Source organism: Octopus sinensis, unplaced genomic scaffold, assembly GCF_006345805.1.
Source record: "Octopus sinensis unplaced genomic scaffold, ASM634580v1 Contig10964, whole genome shotgun sequence".
Classification (NCBI taxonomy): Eukaryota; Metazoa; Mollusca; class Cephalopoda; order Octopoda; family Octopodidae; genus Octopus; species Octopus sinensis.
This window is the reverse complement of record NW_021832231.1, coordinates 640,432-662,845: the sequence shown is the minus strand read 5'-3', so window position 1 is coordinate 662,845 and position 22,414 is coordinate 640,432. Positions and strand designations below refer to the sequence as shown.

At 37.9% G+C, this 22,414-nt stretch overlaps 1 protein-coding gene, 1 long non-coding RNA gene and 1 pseudogene across 2 annotated transcripts; all 3 read left to right on the top strand.

Moving 5' to 3' along the window:
- The first annotated feature begins 12,997 nt into the window (after positions 1 to 12,997).
- On the top strand, positions 12,998 to 15,897 carry LOC115228736 (annotated as a pseudogene).
- Positions 15,898 to 17,177: 1,280 nt separating this feature from the next.
- LOC115228735 (protein dj-1beta-like) lies at positions 17,178 to 17,558 on the top strand. Its single transcript, XM_029799251.1, has one exon. The coding sequence runs from the start codon at positions 17,178 to 17,180 to the stop codon at positions 17,556 to 17,558; it is 381 nt and encodes a 126-aa protein (XP_029655111.1).
- A 2,302-nt stretch (positions 17,559 to 19,860) lies between these two features.
- Positions 19,861 to 20,210, top strand: LOC115228698. Its single transcript, XR_003883244.1, has 3 exons — positions 19,861 to 19,973; positions 20,005 to 20,117; positions 20,167 to 20,210. It is a non-coding gene; the product is annotated as an uncharacterized LOC115228698 (long non-coding RNA).
- The last annotated feature ends 2,204 nt before the right edge of the window (positions 20,211 to 22,414 follow it).

Sequence of the window (22,414 nt, the reverse complement as noted above, 5' to 3'; positions counted from 1 at the left end):
GTCATCGTACGGAGGTGCATTCCGATTTGGGGATTAAGGGGGACTCTGAATTGGCGAGATAGGCCTGGAGCCAGCCAGGAGAAAAACAGTTCCCGTCGTACGAGGACAGTTCATGTTTGACGGTCGTAGCAAGCGAGGGGGAGGTTTTGTTACTGGATGGGAGAAAGCCGAGGCCGAAAGAGGCAAAGCAGAACAACCTAAGCCAATAAGATTGCCCGTCGGAGGCCAGCGTCATTAATTGAGGTGGACAAAGAGGAAGCAGCTAGGATACGAGCAGCTTTTGGGATTCTGTACGGGATTTGCCGGAGGCGGCGGAGGAGTTTGATGGATTTGAGAACAAAAGGGCTAGAATGGGTCCCGAATACAGGGTCAGAGAAAGGGAAGGAATCTGCGGAGCAGCGAGTGCCGAGAGTGGCAATGGCGGATGGGGGGAGAAAGTAATGGGGTGCCGGAAAGACAAGCGGGACAGACTCAAGATGGAATACGTTCCGAAGTGCGGCGGTAAAGGGAGACACAAGAAAAATGAAAGAACAGAGAACACGATAAGCAGGGACGGCCCTTCTTTCTTTTGTTAAACCATGTTGCAGATTGAGCAGGGGGAAACGGGATTAAAAGTGGGATGAAATGAAGGAAATGAAAGAATGAGAACAGAACAAATAATGGATAGAAAGAAATAGACAGAGAAAGATTAGATGGATAGGAAAGGATTAGATAGATCAGAAATATTACATAGAAACAACAGATAATTGAATAACAAATAAACAGAAAAAGTGCACCACAACAACAACGTGCGCAAATTGGAGTGATAATTATTGCATCTTCATAAAATATACTGGACAAAGATATCATTTTGGATTGATAATTATCGCATTTTCAAACTGAATAGAGTTGCTGTAACGCCGCTGTATTCAATATAAATAGGACATTATGAGTACAATATTTATTACATAAATATATGTTAAATTGTTTATATAATTGGGAGTGGAGGATATAGAACACACTCTTCCTTAGGGTCTTCCTTGGGCTCATCTTTCTCGGTCAACTCTCCCACCAACTCAGGTGCAAGTTGCCTCAGTCGTTCCACAGTCTCAACCAACAATTCGGAACCCGATTCCTGACGACAGAGCAACCTCATCGACTTGACAACCATCAAAACAGTCTTAAACTGATCTAAAATGCCATTTCTCTGAGAAATAGATAAGCCAAATTAACCAATGACTCGTTCTTGTCTGACGAGGCTGCCATTGCACAAACCAATTCGACAATTTTCTTCCAAAAAACACCAAAGCTGTCACAACTCGCAAAAAAGTTGACATTTCTTATAAAAATCTGAGGATATAAAAAATAAAAATACTTTGCAAAGCATGGAAACAGCCCTTATCCTCACCACGTCCTCCCCTTCCTGACTGCGAGCCAACATTCGACTGAATATAGGGAAAATGATCTGAAATAGCCACACAACAGCACACCATGCTAAAACACTGATTCCACGTCTGACTGCCAATGACGAACAACCGGTCATGCACAAGAGACTTTTGAATGCAGTCGAATGAGTACAATCTGATAACAGGACGATCGTCCTGAGTGTATAGTGCCATTTCTATGTAGTTCATCAGAATATACGGCTTAGGAGAACACGCCACCAGTCAGAACTCTTCACTCTCTCTGAACTAGCCAACTGCACACAAACAGAACTGGTCGCGTCCATAACCTGCAGAATACACATTCAAATCAACTTTCAGTGATAGTTTTGACAAATATTCCGTGGCTACTGAAGGTTCTACGTCCTGTAACGTTTTCTCCTTCTCCGTGTGACCTATTTAGTTCAAATTGTCAAAATAACATTGATAGACGGCCGAACACAGAGCTGCTATGAAATGGACGAATGATTCCAGGTGGGTCACCTCTGCACAAAACCCCCCGTTCACAAGCTGCTCGAGGATATCCACTCCGATAGACAGTTTGGTCATCTGTATTGCCCCGATGGGGATTCGGTCAGTGCTCACATAGTCAAACCACCGACTCAAATCATCGCCGGCGGAACATTGAGTCTCTAAATGGAATTTAAACATTATTGGACAAACTTTGCTGACAGTGACTTATCAAATTATCAGGCAGGACCACACAGGCAGTGAATACTTCAATGACCAGAAAACATATTGGGAGACCGTCGGAACACTCCAGCAGTAAGTAATGATTCTGCAGGAAAGTGGCCACGAAACCCACAAGCAGCAAAGATGTCCGGGAATACTCTATTTTGTCCAAATTCAAAGACAAGAAACAAGTCATTAAGCTCATCACCTCCAGAATTAAATAATCCTTTTACCTCATATGGAATCACCTCCTGGTTTATGAAGGAAGTAAGTATTCGGAGATACCCGTGGATGACTTCCTCCACCAGTAAGGCCGGATAAGCAGAACTGGTAACCAAATGAAGCACACATGTTTTGACTGACTGGAAAAACAGTGACAGTCGATCTCTGTTAATGAATCCAACCACCCAAACCGATTATTGATTGCAACTCGGACAAGAATGTCATAAAAAAGAAGAGAGGGTTCTGACATACTGCAACCGTGCACTCCCACTAGGCAATTTGGATCGAGAATACAATCAGTCAGTATCTAAACAGGTCTGGGAGTTCTTGACTAACCTTAATAAATTCAACAAGGGATTGGCTGTGTAGGGACTTCATATTACTCACAATCATTTCAATCTTCCATTCGGACACAATGCTCTGTGCCTTGCTCAATGATGGACATTCACCCCTCAATGTGTTCTCGTTGTTGTTTGACGAAAAAAAGTTAAACAAAGACGAGAGTGCGCCTGTAGAGTTTTTTGAGGTTTTTTTGAGATCGAGAACTTTATTAAGAGAACGCTTCTTCCCACTTTCAAACAGACTGTCCACCTGGAGTATATAAACAACGACCAACTTCAATCAAAGTTGATGGGAGGAGTCTGGCTGTGTATAAACTGAGGAGAGCCTCCAAAACATTCTTCCATCCATCACGCATGAGATCCCCGTGCTGTGCCACCAAATCAAAAGCAGTTTTCCCAGCCAATTGCGCCTTCTCATTATTTGCAAAAATTTCGACAAAAGACGTTTTCCCGCCATTCTATTAAAAAATTGGTCAACCATTAAAAACGTGAGAATCATTAAGGAGATGCGACATTCTAAACAAGGCGATTGTGATCGAGTCAAAAATGGCAATCAAGTTAAAGTGGACTGCAATCGAAGCACATTTCCTAATCAATTAATGATATTTAATTAACTTGTAGGACTCGAGGATATCCTGTACTGACATTGCAGTTATTTCCTTATCAAAAACGTAAGATAGAGCAGCCACAGAAGAACTCCAGAAGAGAAGAAATATTTCAGAGTCACACAAACTCCCTTCAGCCTGGATATAACTGTCGTTGGTACAAGTTTCGTGTTTTTTCTACAAATAACAGCGACCAATACATTCCAGAGATATTTGTCTCTACTACTTCCACTCTTGGTGGCAGTTATTACAATCTCAGACATCCTAGACTACAAGCAGGTGACTAACTTGACAGAATTATATATCTGTTTGAGCATTTCTGTGCATTCGTTCAGGTTTTTAGTCCCTCCGACACTCTCAATAAATTCCTGAGGAAATGAGCAATCAGGGAATACGTGACATGTCATTGGTTTGTTAGTGGCTTGTAGTAATTTGTTGTGCTGGTCCACGTTGAGGACCATTATTCCATTGGCCAGGAGAAATGCCTCGTCGTAACTCCCAAACACTCCCTCATTACACTTCTACCAATATCCACTCACCATCACCATAAAACGCCTCACGAAAACCTCCAAAATATTCGCAATGACCGGGGCCTCGCCTGGCAAATGAAAGTCGTCGAGGAACTTCCGAATCGCAGAGTCCATTCTCAGACCAGCAAAGTCATACGACCTACCATCACTGACAAACAACACAACTCCAAGAAAGCTGTCAATACATCTCTGTTGCTCTGCTTGCCAAAGAATATTCCGAGGGCAGTAATGTCGATATATTCGTAGTATTCTGATATAAAAGAGACCAAATCCGCGGGATCACAGCTCGGAACTGCCCCCAACTCCACAAGTCGTTGAAAACACCGGCTTGGACTGTCCCCAAACATTTTTATACACTCATGCACTCTCTGCAAATATTTTTGTGAAATAACCTTCTTGTGCTCCATTTTGTGACTTATATCAACGGGGCTGAGTTTTTGTGGGGTTTGTAGAACACTGCAGTGGTTCCCGTGTCGATGTATCGTTCGGAATGTGTCTAAAACGTGGTTAGACATTCCTACCTGACATGGGAGAGGACATTTGGTTCCGTTTGTAAATATGTTCGAGAGGAGACAACAGACTGCGGAGTGAAGACATGCAGCTGGCAGAAAAGACACCATTCGAGGAAGATGTCCCAATAAATGACACTTGCTGCAATAAGTTACTCCCTCACCTTAAAAAGGGCCGAGATTATAAGTTCGAGGACATTGGCGGACGAGGGGTGGCAATCATAGTTAACGTACAACTGGAGGGGCACATCTTCTTGACTCAGGAAGCCACACAACAGTTCACAGGCGAGGTCATTGGCCGCAGACACACACGTCCCACTCCCCAGCCGGCCGACCAGTTTGACAATATATAACTGACCATTAATTTGAACACTACTTCGAATGGAATTCTCAAAAATGGCAGTAACTTTGAAAACATGTTGAAGGACAGAATCAAAGACCGACTGAACAGATTGAATGAATTAGTCCCCGCCAACTAAATTAATTCATTGGTTAACCAATATACAATAAATAGCTTTTTCGACATTTCTGTTCGAATGAGAGGAGTGAGGTGTGTCTGGGATGACAAATTAGGAGTTGAGAGGACAATCGAAAGCAATTCCAGACCAAAAACAACTCGAATCTCGTCATTGTGTTTGTCTTCCACGTCAATCAGAGATACGAGAAATCTCAGAATCTCCCTCGTGCATTTGTTGGAGACTCGACTATCCACTGAGGCATTAAGTAGCCCGTCAATACTCTCGGTGGTGTGGGAGTCCAAGGAAGAGGTGTCCTCGGCAGATGGTTTGTCTGGTTGAATCGAAACTGAGGGCATATTTGTGAATATCAAATAAATTGAATCGGTTATTATTCCTTCTAATCTTTTACGAATCCACTCTTAAATAGTTAAGTATTAAATAAATATTGTAATTAAATAAAATTAATACTAACTGTTGAGGTGGAGGTCGAAATAAAACGAGAAGCACCACCGCAGAGAGTCGCAAATGAGACCACAAGACAGACAAGTAACCAAACTAGAAGTCAAAATTGCTCCAAAAATCTTTAAAAAAAACTTTCAGTGACCAACCTCCACAATATTGGCAACTAAAAATTCCCCATTTTCCCCATCAGTGACACTTTTGATGCCAACAATCGAATTAACTGTGATGAAAGCGACATTCGACTTTACAGATCGGTCAATTTGGGCTAAAAATAGTCATTTCGAATGTACAGTTGGACAGAAAATACAAAATCTTTTTTAGCGTTTTCAGGTTTAGGAGGGAGAATTCGATCGAGCATTCTGCAGAGCGGGATAGGGCGTCAACAAATGTCTTGATGACGGGAATAATGTCAAATTCTGTTTAAATTTAAATAAATTACTTTCGGTGCTGATATTTGTCTGTAAGGAATCGAATTCCTCGATTATTTTGAGCATTGACTCTGTAATCTGGAATATGTATAAAATAGGTATTAAAGTACCATTTTTTGAAAAAAATTACATTTTAATAAATAAATGTGTGATTTGGTTAAGTCGAGAATATGGTTTGCCATATCAAATTTATATTCGTATTGTTTTAGGGTTCTATAACGTTGGTAAAAATTGCCACACAAGATAGTTCTATATTTAAATAAATTCTATATTTAAATATAGTTCTATATTAAAATAAATTTTTAAAAATTAATTTAATACAAACAATTTTTTTTATTATTAATAAAATAAAGTGAACATTAATTAATTTTATATGTGTAAAAATGGAACTGATTGTATTTCCTTCCTCGTTATGTCCGATTTTTTTAATTAGACATTTATTTATTAACTCCAAGATCACCGAGAAAGATAGGTCAAAACTAACTAATTAGGTGATCCCTTCCTCCAACAACAGCTGGACTCTCCTTAAATGATCTTCTGATGACCCAACCGTAACCCCGAGACGGCCGCCTTCTGAGTAAGTTCAAACGTTCCGCTTTCGAACAAGCAATTGCAAACGTCCAGGCTGAGCAGGCATACCCAACCGTCGGGGCAATCAATTGTTGGTAGACCTTGCTGACACAATCTTTCAAGGGGAAGGGACTCTTTTTTAACAGCGCTTTCAAGACGTTCCACTTCCGAAGACCTTTAGCTAGAGCCTCCTCCACGTGACATGAGAACGTCATTAAGGAGTCGAAAACCACGCCAAGGATCTTCTGGGTACGCGAAGAGGGAATAGGATTGTCTCCAATGAATGATTCCGGTCCATTCTTGAATTTTCTATCAGTAGTGAAAAGGGTGAATTTGGATTTAGATGCAGACACACACAACATGTTAGCAGATAGCCAATCACATACACGGTTAAGGTGTGACTGGACCATTGCAACAGACACAGAAGGAGATTTATCTCTTGCAGCGATAATCAGGTCGTCCGCATAGGATAAGAACATAATGTCTGGGTCATTAGTTTTCATGCTGAAACCGTCAGTAATAAACTGGGAGACAGAACACAAATGGGTCGTTGTAGAACGATCTGGTCTAAAACCGTGCTGAAATTCTGGCAATTGTAGGACAGGAGAGATTCGCGTTAATACAAGTTTTTTCAATACTTTCGATAAAATACAAGTTATTGAGATCGGGCGGTATGAAGAAGGAACATCCTTTGGTTTCCCAGGCTTTAGAATTGGCGTAATTAGGGAGTTTTTCCATATATTAGGTATCGTACGTAAGTTGATGGAGTCGTTATATAGTACGGTCCGTGCCGGGGTCCCAGGTGTTTGAGGTGAACAGCACAAATCCCGTCGGGGCCACAAGCACGGGTGGGACGTAGAGATTTAATAGCCTTGTCAACATCATCCGGTGTTAAGAAGGTGGAATACGGTTCTGGTCGCGGTCCGAGTCGTTCAATATGTGGAGTGCGAGAAAAGTCTTTATGGCTGATCGATACGTAGTACTTCATAATCTTGTTTGCAAGTTTGCGAGCAGGTTCCGAGGAATTGTGGGCAACGACCTCAGTTCCTCCGTCCTGCTCACCGATAAGACAATTGATCCTTCTTAGCGTTTTTTAGAAGGTGGCACAGGAATTTCTGTGACATAATCGTCCAACGAGACGACTCCACTTGAATCCATTATTAGTCCGAATCAGTTGGCCGTCCTTTCCACCGAGCAATTTTCCATAGAGAGATCGAGCAGGCAGTTGTCCACATACAGCCCGAAACCATGCCAGTTAGCCTTCGAGTAATTTTTGAACTTCGTAGGACGGCGCGTTGGACAGAAAGGCCTTCTAAGTGTCAGTACAATGGGGTTATGGTCGCTCGAGAAACCATAACGAACATTCCACAAGATGTATCCAGCCAAGGATGGAGTGCAGAGGGACAGGTCCGGAGATGATGGGCTGTCTCTTCTGCGGGTTGGTGTCCTTGTATGAGCGTATGGGTCGTTTAGGATAGTCAACTTATTGAATACGGAAAGGATGTACTCGCCGCGAAGACTTAATGCCTACCGAAAAAAAGACTTCTAGAACTCTGACCCTGGGACATCGTCGTCTCAGGCCGATCATGTGGGCAGGATCGAACCTTTCAGAAAGATCTCCCTCGCTTGAATCGGGGATCACGGGGATTATAATAATTAACTGGCTTACCCGTCATTGGTCTATAAATAAATAAAAAAATCATATTGGAGTGTTTTCGGGTGATGGTTTGATTAAAACGTTCTATAATCCCCTGTGTAAGGGGATTGTTTGGTTTTCCATGTATCTGAACTACATTGAACTCTTTGCATAGATTTCTTAGAGACACATTCTTGAATTCTGAACCATTATCTGATTGCAAAATTTTGCAAGGTAGAAAAAGTGATCTTAAGTTGTTGCATACTTCTTTTGAAGATTTATGAAAAAGTGGTCTGACAAATGCAAATCTGAATAAATTGTTGAAAGACCTACTATAAACATCGATGACTGTTAAAATCCATCTGTAATTATTATTTGAGACTGAAAACTTTTTTAAATCTACAAGATCTAGCCGAAACCTTTCATTCGGAGTAGAAGCAAAAATATGATGATTCATATCACCAACCTACATTAAAAATTAAAAAGAATTAAAACTCTTAATGGACAGGCAAATTTACATACTTCACAATTTCGAATGACTTTTCTGATTATGTCATTTTGAACAATGAAGTATCTTTGTCGACACTCATATTCAATCTTGTTTTGCCCATGTCACATATTTTCCATTTTTTAAAAACATTTGTTAAGTTTTCAAAGTTCAGCTTTTGATTTTATACAAAATATAAAATCGTAAAATTTTTTGTATTTAAGATATGTAGCAAACACCTTTCAAACAAATAAAGGATATTTAGATTTGAATTACGGTTTATATACGTAAATAATCAAGCCGACTGACCAATTATTAATATATCTTCCATGTCAAATGCTTATAGTGATATCTCACCTGATGTATCTAAATAGTGGGGAAATTCGCACAAGATTTAGGAATACTGTTTTTGAATAGATATTTTTTTATTTCTATTATTTTTTTAAAAATCTGGCAAAATAATAATTTTTATTCCTTATTAAAATTTTCAATCTTTTCAATTGATTTTTCCTGGTTTAACCAAAAGTATAAACAATTTTGTTGTTTTTAATTTTTTGTATTAAATTAATTTTTTGCGAAAGAATTGCTTGACTGTTTACGCAAAGGATGGAAATCAAGATTTTTCCCCAAAACCATGAAGACTCGGGTGACTCAAAAAATGATTTTCTGTTATAATTCTTATTATGCAGAACAGCTAACGAAACAGCTCACAATATCATAGCACGTTTAATTCGGGAACCACTAACATATAAGTACAACGCTCCTCTTTGCTTTCAATTCAGTTTCTTGAATAAAGTGCGAAATAGTATAAAGTGCGAAAAACAAATTAATTAATTACAGGTAGAAACGATAAATCACTTAATCGAGAAATAAGTAGAATATATAAAATTGACCGAATTAACAAACTGTAGCTAACCTCTCAAAAAGTAATTAATTAAATTCTGAATTCTTTTTCATTGTCAGTCTTCCCCTGAGATGTATTATTGGTCATATTTGTCATTTTAAATCAAAATGGAGTGAATCTTTTGTATTAAATCTAACTCATAAAAACTTCAAAAATCCCTTATTTGTCAGGCAACTTTAAATCAAAACAAAAAATTAAATTTAGAGAAACATTTTAGCACAACGCTGCAAAAAATTCAATTGGTGACTCACGAAAGAAACCTGTGTGAAAAACTTGATCAAAATATTGAGATTAAAAATTCAGTTTTTAAATATTGGCAACAGTCCAGGAATACAAATATTGCTAGTTTTTTGATAAGTCATGAGATCGAAAAAAGGGAAAAAGGGAATCCTGGGAAGATCAAGTCATATTTTATTGAAACCTGTGGAAAAGTATTTCACTATTTTTTTAAATAAAACAGAAATCATGAAAAGATAATAAATATATTTTTATCTGCAAAAATAGTTTCCGAAGGACATTTAAGATGTCTTCGAATGTATCTATTCAACAAGTTATTGACATAAAATTAAATAATTCGATTTTTATATCAATAGATGAATCAAATACTCGGAGTTCTCTTCTGGACTCTTTTTATGAATTAAAAAAATTGCACATGAAGTTTGCTAACAAATTGAGATTAAGAAAAAAAATTACAGTCTTAAAATCAAACCTCAGATTAAAATTAACTAGTTTCGACTCAGACATTAAACAACTCTCCAAAGAAATGAGGAATCAAATTTCTCATTTTTGAGACTAAATAATTTTATTCTTTAAAATGAATTCTTAATTATTATTAAATTTTTGCTTTGGACAAGCGGTTAAAGATGGCTCTTAAATTTTTCAATATTTCCGAGAATGTCAAGAATTTGCTTTCGAAATATTTTCCGACCCCTGGAGAGTATGATGGACAAAGACAGCCACGGGATCAAAATCTTTGAAAAAATAAATTTAGTCAGTAACCTCATAATTGGAGCAATTCATTTGAATGAAGAATATTTAGAAATTGAAGAAAAGAGTCGTAACAAATTTGATGACAGACAATTAAAAAGTGATGTTGCCTATTTCCTTATTAAAAAAGGAAATTAATTTCCAGCTGTTACGAGTGGATTAATAAGTCTTTATCACATAAATTTGTTGTAAATTTTTAATCTTTATTGAGGAAAAAATACACGGTTAAAAGGCACTTGAAATTGCATGTATGATAGACTGCAAAATTATAATCAAATTAGGTCAAGAGAAAAATCGTCATTAGCAGATAGCCAGAGTATTGCCTCTGACTATGGCTACTGCAAAATTAAAAATACAAATCCTGAAATAATAAATGACACAATATTTTCAAATAACACAATCTTAATAAATAAAATTCAAAAATAAGTCAAAATAAATCGTGATCCGAAGCAATAACATCGACCGTATTCCACGTAAGTTTACCTTCTGCGTCCTCAAAACATATCGGCATCTTCCCAGACTGAGTTTCACGAAATTTCGACTTTTCATTCAAGAACTATCAACTCTCAGACATCAGCAAATGCCTTTAACAGAAATTGGAGTATGTCCTTCTTATCTTTCCCAGCCGCAATATCAAATACTGATCTCCTGAACTACCAATACAGCCAATTGGAGTAGACTTTGTCCGCCATAAGCAAATCCTCCGTCTTTTTGGCCAACGACATGACTATTTCAATGTTTCCAGACTCAACAGCCCAATGTAGAGGAGTCATTCCCAACTTTCGGGTCAGTTGACTACCCTATACCATATCTACGATATTGACATCCACTTCAGCGGACAGGAGTAATTGAACTGCGTCCAAGTGACCCATTTGACAGGCAATATGAAGAGCAGTTCGGTTTATTTTATTTTTAATGTTCTTTTCGATACCCGCCACTAGAAGGGATTTGAGCATTTCGCAGTTCCCAGCATAAGCAGCGTGATGGAATTTGTGTTTCCCAACTGTAGGAATAATAATAGATTTATTGGTTACATTGTCGGTAGAAAAACATATTGTTGGTTCTAATATTGATTTGGGAGAGGAGATCTTGGAATTTTTTACAGAATCAATAAATGAACCACAAGATTTATTCATTTCAATTGACATCTTTATTTATTATTGAAAAAAAATTAATTATAAATAAGAATATTATATGTTTAATTAACTAAAAGTTTTAGCCTAATTAATTTCATAGCTAATAAATAAATAGCTAATTTAGGTCATTCACTAGAATCTGAACTCATTATCATTAGAACCAAGCTCCCCGTCCAAAACATAGAACTAATTAATCAGGTGATCCCCGCTTCTCTGAGGAGGGTCCTCATCTTTGCCCGGTGCTGCTTACTAATCCCGGCACAATTTATATGAGGGCGCGGTGGTGGAGTTGTAGGGCATGTAGGCCTATGGTTTCTTCTCAAGATTTCTTAAAATGAGGCGATGGATAGATGGATAGATCTTCATTCGTTCCTTGTAGTGCTTTCCGAAATCTTTCTTGAGTTTTTTCGATTTTTTCGTGGTTTGTTTGACTGACAAACCCTCCCCACAAGCATAACTAATGGAGGGTTCCATGTATTGCCGGTAGATTGATTGTCGTGTGAAGAAGCTGATCCATTTTTTGCATTTTCAGAGAAACACTTTTAAGATGTTCAGTTTCTTCATGCAGCTGGTAGTAACATTTTCAACTTGTTGGGAGAAACACATATGACTATCGTAAGTCACGCCGAGGATTTTCTGGGATTTTTTAAAAGGGATTTCCATGTTGTTTAGATATAAGTTCGTGCCGGTCGAAGTCCCCGCCACGCCTCGTTAAATGACGTCGTGGTTAGAGCCCTCAAGGCTGCAGGCTTTCCGTCACAACTTGAGCCTGTCGGATTGGACCGTGGTGACGGCAAACGCCCAGACGGAATGACAATCTTTCCTTTTCGGGGGGCAAGTGCTCTGTCTGGGATGCTACGTGCATCGACTCTTTCTCTCCATCGGCAATCATGTCATCTGTCACTTCCCCCCAGGTCCGCTACGGAAAAGGCTGAGACGGCCAAAATCAAAAAATACCAAGAACTTGGACGCCGTTTTATATTCGTACCAATCGCTTTGGAGACATCGGGCGTCGCAGGGCCTCTAACCTCGGCTTTCATCAGCGACATCGGGAGGAAATTGGCCCACAGGACGAAAGAGCCACGCGAGGTTTCGTGGCTATTGCAGCGGATATCCATCGCCATTCTCCGTGGCAACACACATGCGGTACTTTCCGCAGGAGGGTGCGAGCTTTAACCCCCCCAGAATTTCCCCTCTGTACATTCCTAACTTAATTTGTTTTCAAAATGAAAAAACGGATATTCTTTCTGGGATGCACTATATTTTTTTGTTGGACGCGATTAACATAAATGATAATAGTAAATCATTTTTTGAGATAATAGTAAATCATAAGGAACATCGAGTACTCCCACGGATATCATAAAGGGACGGATATCGAGGAATACTTTTAACACTCATTAGTCGTAAGAGATTAGGGATCCCTTTGGCTGAACCAGTCTCAAACCAGTATCAATAAATCACATATTTTTTTAAATATAGTATGTAGGACATTTAGGATCGAAATTAATAAATTTAATTTTTTGTTATCTGCTATTTTATTTTTAGGGAATCTTTAATTAGAAACAAATAAAAGATTTTTTGAATTATTAACATTATTAACATTATTTCTGAGTTATATAATCTATTTAAATGCAATATCCATTTTTTGACACTAAAAAACGAGAGGAGAACAGTGGAAGGAATATTCAAGACCCAAAGGATGTAAGAGACATTAAACAAAGCTTTAATCGTCATTTGCACAACTCTCGCCTCAAGGACCGCAATATTGCTACCAAACGTGATTATTACATCTCTTTGGCTCACACGGTGTGCGACAAAATGGCTTCCCGGTGGATCAGAACGAGCCAACACCATCACAAACTGGATTCCAAGGTTTTCCTTGATCTTATTTTCCCAGAGAATTTATTATTTGTCCATTGAATTCTACGTCGGTCGTCTTTTGATAAATTCCATGATAAACGTTGGAATAGACGGGCAGTGCGAAGAAGCCGTTTATCAAGTATGTCCAACATGTTCTTATTTAACCAGCTGGGACTAGATTTGGAAGAATTAGAAAACATGGAACCTGAAATTGGTTTAGGAAATGGTGGACTGGGAAGACTGGCTGCCTGTTATCTTGACTCGATGGCTACTTTGGGCATTGCAGGCATGGGTTATGGACTGCGCTATGAATATGGCGTATTTACTCAAGTAATTTACGATACCGACCATGTCTAAATTTTATTTAAATTAATTAAGAGAGAAGAGCTTGACAATTGGATAAAGTATAGCAATCCCTGGGAGAGGTGCATCCAGGAATATATCGTTCCTGTTAAGTTTTACGGAAAAACAATCAGAGTGGATGGACAAACACAGTGGATTGACACTGAAGTGATCTTTTTCTTAATAAGTAGGTTGTGTATGCAATTCCCTACGACACACCTGTCCCCGGATATGGGAATAACCACGTCATAACTATGCGTTTGTGGGCTGCCAAACCCTCAGCCGTATTATTTCTGGATTGCTGTAAGTTATTAGTTTTCGTCACTGTCTAGTCCACTCAGGAAATTACGGCAAAGCTATGAGAGACCCATACCTTGCTGAAAGCATAACACGTGTTCTCTACCCAAATGACGAGGTATTCATGCCCTTTATTTCAAGAGATTTGAAGGTAAGGAACTCCGTCTCAAACAAGAGTACTTCCTGGCCTCAGCGACTCTCCAGGATATTATTCGGCGGTACAAGGACTCGAAAGAACCTAGGACTTCATTCGACCAGTTTCCAGAAAAGGCAATTGGTTATTATAAATTAGTAGGTGGCCATTCAAATGAACGATACGAGTCCATCCTTGGCTGTTCCTGAATTGATGAGACTGTTGGTGGACGTCGAAGGCCTTGATTGGTCTTATTCTTGGGATATCTGCACAAGAACGTTCGGATATACCAACCACACTCTCCTTCCCGAGGCACTCGAGCGATGGCCACTAAAAATGTTGACTAAATTGTTGCCCAGAATAATGCAGATAATCCATAAAATAAATCGCAAGCATTTACAGGTTGAATGTGCAGTGATTTTGCAAGGCGGTCTCTGAGTTTTGGCCCAATGACGAGGATGTCTTGGAGAGAATGAGTCTGATTGAGGAGGATCGTAATAAACGTGTCAACATGGCCAATCTTTGCATAGTGGGGTCACATTCCGTCAACGGAGTCGCCAAACTTCATTCAAAATTAGTAAAAACTGACGTGTATATATATTTTGTATAAATCACAAGATTTCCTGATTTTTATAAAATGACTCCTGCCAAGTTTCAAAACAAAACCAACGGAATCACTCCCAGGAGATGGCTAGTCTACTGCAATCCATCTTTGACAGATTTTATTCGCCGTGTACGTTTAAAGTATTACTTTTAGCAAATTGGCGACGGATTCATAACAGATTTGCGTGAGTTGAACAAACTGAGGCCACTTGTGTCAGATCGACAGATTATTGACGAGATTTGTTTGATAAAACAGGTTGTGTGTTTCAGTATGTCATAGAGTAATAAAAATAAATTCGCTTTGTATGTTAAAAAGTTGTTTGGATTCTTGATTGACCCCTCGACCATGTTTGATGTGCATATCAAACCAGTTCAAGAAAGTAAACGACACCTTCTGAGCTGCCTTCATATAATAACGCTCTACAACCGCCTCAAACGGGTCAAGGCTGGTTTGGATGACTACACTGTCGTCCCCAGGACTGTCATAATTGGGGGGAAGGCTCCTCCCGGCTACAGAATTGCAAAACTCATCATCAAATTGATATGCAATGTGGCTGCTGTGGTGAACAGTGATCCGGAGACCAATAAAGACCTGAGGGTGTTTGTCCTTCCGGATTATAAAATGTCGTTTGCAGAGAAAATGGTCCCTGCAGCTGATTTGAGTGAACAACTCTCACTCGCAGGAACTGAAGCGTCTGGAACTGGAAACATGAAATTTATGGTTGGTCAGTTGATTTATTGCCAGTTGAACGGGGCTGTCACTCTGGGGACGTTTGATGGGCCCAATGTAGAAATGGCCGAACAGGTTGGGATGGAAAATATATTTATATTCGGAATGACAATCCACGAAGTTAAGGAAAATTACACTTCTGGGTATTTTGTAAGTAAAGAAGTGTAGATACAATCGTCGTTTTTATTATCCAAGGAGTCCTCAATTAATTGAATGTATTGAACAAATAAGAGGCGGATTTTTCAGCAGGGAGGAGCCTAATTTATTCTGCGAAATATGTCAAACTATGCTGTCTGATGATCCTTTCATGGTCATGAGTGACTATGATGATTATATTCAGAAACAGCTTTTGGTAGAGGCTGCTTACTTGGTATGTTGTGTGCCGTATTTTGATAGAATTCTAATGTGTGGAATACAATGTGCTTGAACAACATCGTTGCTGCTGGGTTCTTCTCTAGTGACCGTGCTGTGGCTCAGTATGCTTCCGATATTTGGAACGTTCCCTTGTCCAGGGATATACTGCCTGTCTTAGATGAATCTCAAGAATTCTCTGGTTTGAATTAGAGATACATTTTCACGATAATCCGTTTATTTCCATTTATATTTTTTGGTTACATTACGCAATTTGAGGGTCCCTAGAAGTATAGCCTTAATAATAATTTAAGGGTAGTGACCAATACTAGTATGGCGACAAAATAATAACCGAGAATCGGCAAATTGTAAAAATTTAATTATCCATAAATAGTTCGAATTCTAGAAAGAAAATTTTTGGTGTTTAAACAAAATACGTATCATATTCAAACCGATGTCTCCTGTGTGATGGCTCATCGTATCCGACCAGGCGCATCGCGACAGCATTTTTAGCTGAACATTTTTTCTGTATACTGAAAAAAACATAGAGTTGGTCGCCAAAAATGACCACTTGCTTTATTTTCCAGTAAGAATAAATATGTAGATTTATCCATATCATTATTGGTCCATTCTTTGGAAACGTGTTGACAAAAATCTATTTTGAAATAAAAAAGTTAAAACGTTTTCTTGTTAAACTACAAATAGAAAAATACAGAATATTTAGTATCTTAAAATCCAAAACTTATCCGTGTTTTAGACATCATTTTTGATATAGAGCTGATTTTGTCTGATTCAAACGTTCAACAATGACAGGACTCTAGATACTAGTCATGCAAGTATTTAGTTAATTTGAATTCTTTACATAATTTTCGAATATATGAATTTGGAAATTCTAATATACTGATGAGTGGAGATAGTTACTGGCACCGTGTTGACAAGGTTAACTATAACCAGATTACGTGTATCAGTACATATTATATTTACACCTAAAACCTTTAAAAAATCAGCTTTATCGTGTTTCTTAATTCCTCAAAATTTATTTAACTAATTTTTGATTAAAATAATGTTTTTTTTTGGAAGAAGAAAACAAATTAAGTTAGGAATGTACAGAGGGGAAATTCTGGGGGGGCTAAAGCTCGCACCCTCCTGCGGAAAGTACCGCATGTGTGTTGCCACGGAGAATAGCGATGAATATACGAAATCAATTCAAAATTATTTTAATTAATTTATAAAAACAATTTAATTCATATAAAATAGTTTAAATTATTCAAACAGTATAAAATAGTATGCCTGTAACCGCTCTTGTTCTCCTTGCTGATGGTTGTGAGGATATTGAATCAGTCTCTGTGATCGACATTCTCACACGTGCTGAGGTTTTACTACCTCAATAGTTAAAGGTACAAGTCACAACCGCAGGCCTCACAACTCCAATAACCTGTGCTAACGGAACAACCATACTTCCCAGTGTCTGCCTCACAAATGACATGTCCGATATGCTATTCGACGCTGTGGTTTGTCCCGGAGGAATGGGTGGGGTCCAGAACCTCATAGAGAGTCCCATCGTGGGCAAAATATTAAAGAACCACCAAGTCTCTGGAATGGTGGTCTCTGCCATATGTGCTGCCCCCATGTGTTTGGCTGCCCACAAGGTTGGGGAGGGGAGGACTGTCACCTGCTATCCTGCCTTGAAAAAGACTATAGAGGATTATGGCCATTTTAAGAATGTCACTACTGGAAATGACGTTGAAATTGATGGGAATTTTCTCACAAGTCGAGGACCAGGTACTGCAATGAAGTTTGCTGTTCAGTTGGTGGCTCTTTTGAGAGGACAGTCAATTGCCGACAAATTGGCCAATGATTTGCTTCTTAATTAACTTGTCATTTAATCTGATTTTTGTTTTTAAGGTTTTGATTTAATATTATAAATTTTTAATTAAATAATTGTTTGTTTGTTGTGCTTGTTATAACCATGATATCTACGGATAGTGACACAACAGTTAGCAATCTAATAAAAATATTAGGACGGAGACCCTTTAATAGTAAGCCTGAATTCTCTAAGTAACGAACAACTAATAAATATGTAATTATTATATATAAACATATAAGACTATCCTCTGTAGACACAAATGCTATTCATGGTTGACAAACTAATTTATGCCCAGATCAATTGCTCTACCAATTGGGACAAGTTTCCGCAGAACTGACTCTTCGAAAATTGGACGAAGGGCGGTTGAAGGCCAAGGTGGAGGAAATATGTGGACGAGCTCATCACCCGAGTACTCTCATGCACCCGTCCTTGTCTTTAATATTCCGTAAACTTCGTAAGAAACGAAATATGTCCTTGGAGAGACTCCAGTGCCTGCAGGATGATTTAGTTGGGAGGTCGGCTACTGGTGAAAATTGGTTCGAGATTTGTTTAATTTTAGGGATAAATTGGTCTCCAGGTGTAAATATCTCCTCCACGAAAACGAGAAATTGGGAGATGCGCTTGAACGTGCAGTCCACATGGACACTGAAATTGGGTTTCATAAGCAATTGTTTAAATAATTTATAATTTTTGTAATAAAATTAAAAACTGGCCTCAATGTTTATTTCGTGTAGCATTTTAGCCTCACTTCTACTTTTATATTGGAGCAGACTCGAACCTGAGACCTATGTCGCTCTAGCCGACGCCTAGTCATCAGTTTGCACGATTTATAAAAACAAAACGATCAGTTATGTCGGGAATCAAAGTAGAAATATCAGAACTACTCAGATTGAGATGATGTGAATGGAGATATTGTAAAAGTGGAGATATGTCAAAAGAGCTTAAAAGTATTTTCTTTTAAGGATCTTAATTTTATTAAACAAGTAGATATATTTCTAGGATTTAAGCTATCCATTTTATATAGCAAAAAACTGTCATTTTTGACTTAAATAAATACAAAAACAAAAAATCATTCCGACTAATTAAATAAAATAATTAATTTAAAGATTTATCAAAAAGAATCAAAGTAAGTTTTTCAATCAAGTAGCAACATAAGAGAGATAAAATGTAACCACACAAACTTTCGAGAAAAGTATGATATACCACAAAAGTAGACATCAAAGTGACCTATACATATACAAACAAGTAGTAATTACTGCCCAGACTAAAGAAAGAATATTATATGCCAAAGTCAGAACTCTCATGGCCACAGAAAGACTACAAAACCAAACAAAATTAACAAACCTGTCAGAAACCGAGCTAAACCCAATTTTTATGAGAATTGAACTCAAAAAAATCAAAAAAGTGTGGCCGGAAATGTTAAATAAAGGAATCCACGTTCCCCCTTTGGTCTGACAGCTAAACTTGTCTGACCACACTCCATGTAAATCACAATTCCCGAAATTACTCTCGAAATAAACCATAGATTTGACCACAAAGTACCAACAAATGGAAGAACTCACAATTCTAGCCAATTTAGACAAATTTAGACTTGAATAACCGCCCTTTCCTGTTGGTCTGAGTGCTCTTGAGTGATGCCAAGAATACGAGGAAGACCACAGTAATCAGCCAACCAATTGGGGACCAAAAAGTTTGGAAAATGATTAAATAAAATGATCAGTCTCCTCCATTTGGTTAGTTGATTTTGCAGTGGGGGACAGTATAGTATGAATAATAGTAATAAGGGTAGAGATTTATGTAATAAACGTATCAACATGGAGAAGAATAATTTTATTAATTTATATTATTAATTAATTTAATATTTTCAATAATATTAAGTGTGCAATATGTTCACTGTGGGTCGTTTTCGAACCGCATCTTTTTATGCTGTATTTCGACAGGATTTTAAATATTAGGATTTTTCTTGGCTCATTCGTCGAGAAATGAGCGGGGAAAACTTCATTTCTCGTCTTATTCGCAACACTAAGGAAGAGTTCGCCAAAAACAAAGAATTGAAAGTCTTTTTAAACCCCAGACAAACAATTATTTAGGAAAACCTGAAAAAATTCCGTCAAGAAGCTCACAAACTAGACAATTCTGAAGCTTTAAAAAAAGCCCGGGAAAAATACGTTTAAAAAATTTTTAAAAATTTTAGAAATCAATCGAGCAGAGTGAACATGTGACTCGGTTTGTGGGACAAATCCAGAACACAATATCAAACGTTAGTGAGCCATTGACCCTCCTTTAGTCCTTCAGGAAGATCCAGGACAGCAAATTCGTGCAGAAAGGAAAAGACAACATTGATTTGGAAAAGGCCTCTGAGTATATAGGCCGACATAAGCAAAATATAGAAAAAACTCGTCCTTATCAGTCATTGGCCAAGGTTGAGTCAAATATGTGCTTTAACCAGACAGACTGCACGGGGAATTGACATGGAAATCACCAAGAAGCACTCCATCTACAGGCCCCCATCTAAACTCACCAAACGGTCAGAATTACTACGGACGGAGGGGATTAAACCCGACGAGTATGGCAGTTTATTTTATAATCATAAACATTGATCAATTCATATTTAGTAAAACATCGGGAGTTGTTGTGTCGAAGGAGTCCCAGTGGAGTCAGAGTTGGCAGAATATGAAAGAGAATAACACATATATAAACAGTACTCTAATCTAATATATTCGTCCAGAAATGTTCAGTCTTAAGGCTCGTTATGACGAAAGTGACCATGTGGCTGCCCGCTTGTCTAGATTTGTCACAAACAAGGTCTCCGATGTCTTGGGTATTTGGAAATGGTTGTATTTAAGGTGGGATGTTCTCCACATCTGCAATGTCTCTTGTCCTCACTGAAATCTCCAAATATGATCCCACTTTTGAAAAAGAAAAGTTTATTGATTTTTGTGAGCATGTGTTAATTCCAAATATTCTGGAGGTTTATGATTGTTGTGTTAAAGAAGGCATTGGTTAAAGGAGACAAGGAAATTCTTATGGATTGGTGTTATCAAGCAGTTATGTCTTGTTTGTGAGTTTTTAGTCGTTCAGTGTGCTTTCTCAGCTCGTGGGGACGGAAAAAGGCAACACTCTCCGTGGAAGAATTTTGGATATCAGCAACGTCGATGTTTGGAGTCGTTTTGTATGTTGTAGTTGGTGGATGCGAAAATGGTGGAGCAAGGACCTGTTCTTGTGATTTCGTTTAATGCGCAACAAGTGATGGCTGTGGTGGACAAATCGAATAAATTGGTGGAGGGAGATATGGTCGTGTGTGATGTATTAAAGAGAATAGGAACAAATACATAGCTATATGCATGTTTGGGCTTTATGTAGGAATCAGAGTTCCCTCGATCCTATGACTGCCTGGAAGTTGATTGACGTTTCGTTTATGCCTACCGAACAGTGGATTTGATTGATAAGTTATATTATATTATTTCTTAATTCGAGTCTAATTAGCTTTTCTTATTTTTTGATAATATTTATGCTGATTTTTCAAAAATTATTGTGAAATCCGCCACCCTTTTATGGGCTAAATTATTATTGCACTCATATTTTGAACAGCCATAATCGAAAGTGGAATTCAACAAGGCGGCCCTCTGGGTTTACTCCTAATCTCTCTCGTAATTCAAAAAACCCTAAGATCCTGTAAAACTGATCTTAAAGTATGATATCTGGATGATTGTGCAATTGGAGGAACCCCTGAAACCATTCTGAGAAAGCTAGAATAACTGTGCCGAATTTTTAAGCTTTTGCATTCAACTGTGGAAAGTGCAAAATCCTGAATATCATTTTTTCTTTAAGCTATCGGTCTGGCCACCGCAGCTGAGAAATGATCTTCTTGTCAAGAGAAATGATTGGCACGGTTCTATCTCAAACAATAGCAGCGAATATAGTTTAGTATAGATGATTGCCTTGCTCTTGAGCAGGGGTTCTCAACCTTTTTAGCTCAAGGGCCAAATCGATAATTTAAGATTAGCTTCGCGGGCCGCACAAAAAAATATTTTATATATTTTTATATTTTCCAGCCGGTAACTCGCTTGCAATCCGAAGTGCAGCCATGAGGATGCGTAATGAAGTTTTTTGGACTCTTTTTCCTTTTTTAATTCATTTCCTTTATAAAGAAATAAAGTATAAAAAATCTACAAAGCGTTGTAACTAAAGAGTATTATTTGTTATTAAGTTTTTGAAATCGGAATAAGTAAATCGAAGAGTTCGTAAAAACTGACTCGAGTGATATCCGTGAGTTGTTACGATATTTATTTTTTATTCGAATTTTTACTAATATTGATTCCATAAATATTTAGATCCAAACATTGATGTAATATATGCATTGTGTGTTATATTTTTGAATTTTCTTGAGGAATTAATCGTAAAAATTAATAATGGACGCATTTTTGAACAATGCCGCCAGTAAATAATGAGTTCTAGTTGTAATTAATGAGTTTAGTTGAAAATTTGCAGGGCATCACTTAATGTTCACCGCTGATAGAGTTGCGAATATTTTCATTAAAGGAAGGAATTCTTTAAATTCTAAAAATAAAATTTATATAAAGTACCCAAAACGTGCTTAAATTGATTAATTAAATCACCAATTATAGATATGTTTAACCTAAGAATAAACATTATTAAAAATTAAAAAAAGTTAGTTACTCTAGAGGGGCCGCAAAAAATATCTGGGGGCCACATGCGGGCCCCGGGGGCCGCATTGAGAACCGCTGCTCTTGAGTAAACTTGGGTTACCTATATCATCTGATACAACTTGCCAATTAACAATAAATTTGTAGTAATATAATTGGAAGTCACGTTTGTAAACTCCTTTCTGCCCAGAACACA

Coding starts and splice junctions, on each gene's coding strand:
- LOC115228735 (XM_029799251.1), top strand. CDS start 17,178: ATGCTATTCGACGCTGTGGTTTGTCCCGGAGGAATGGGTGGGGTCCAG.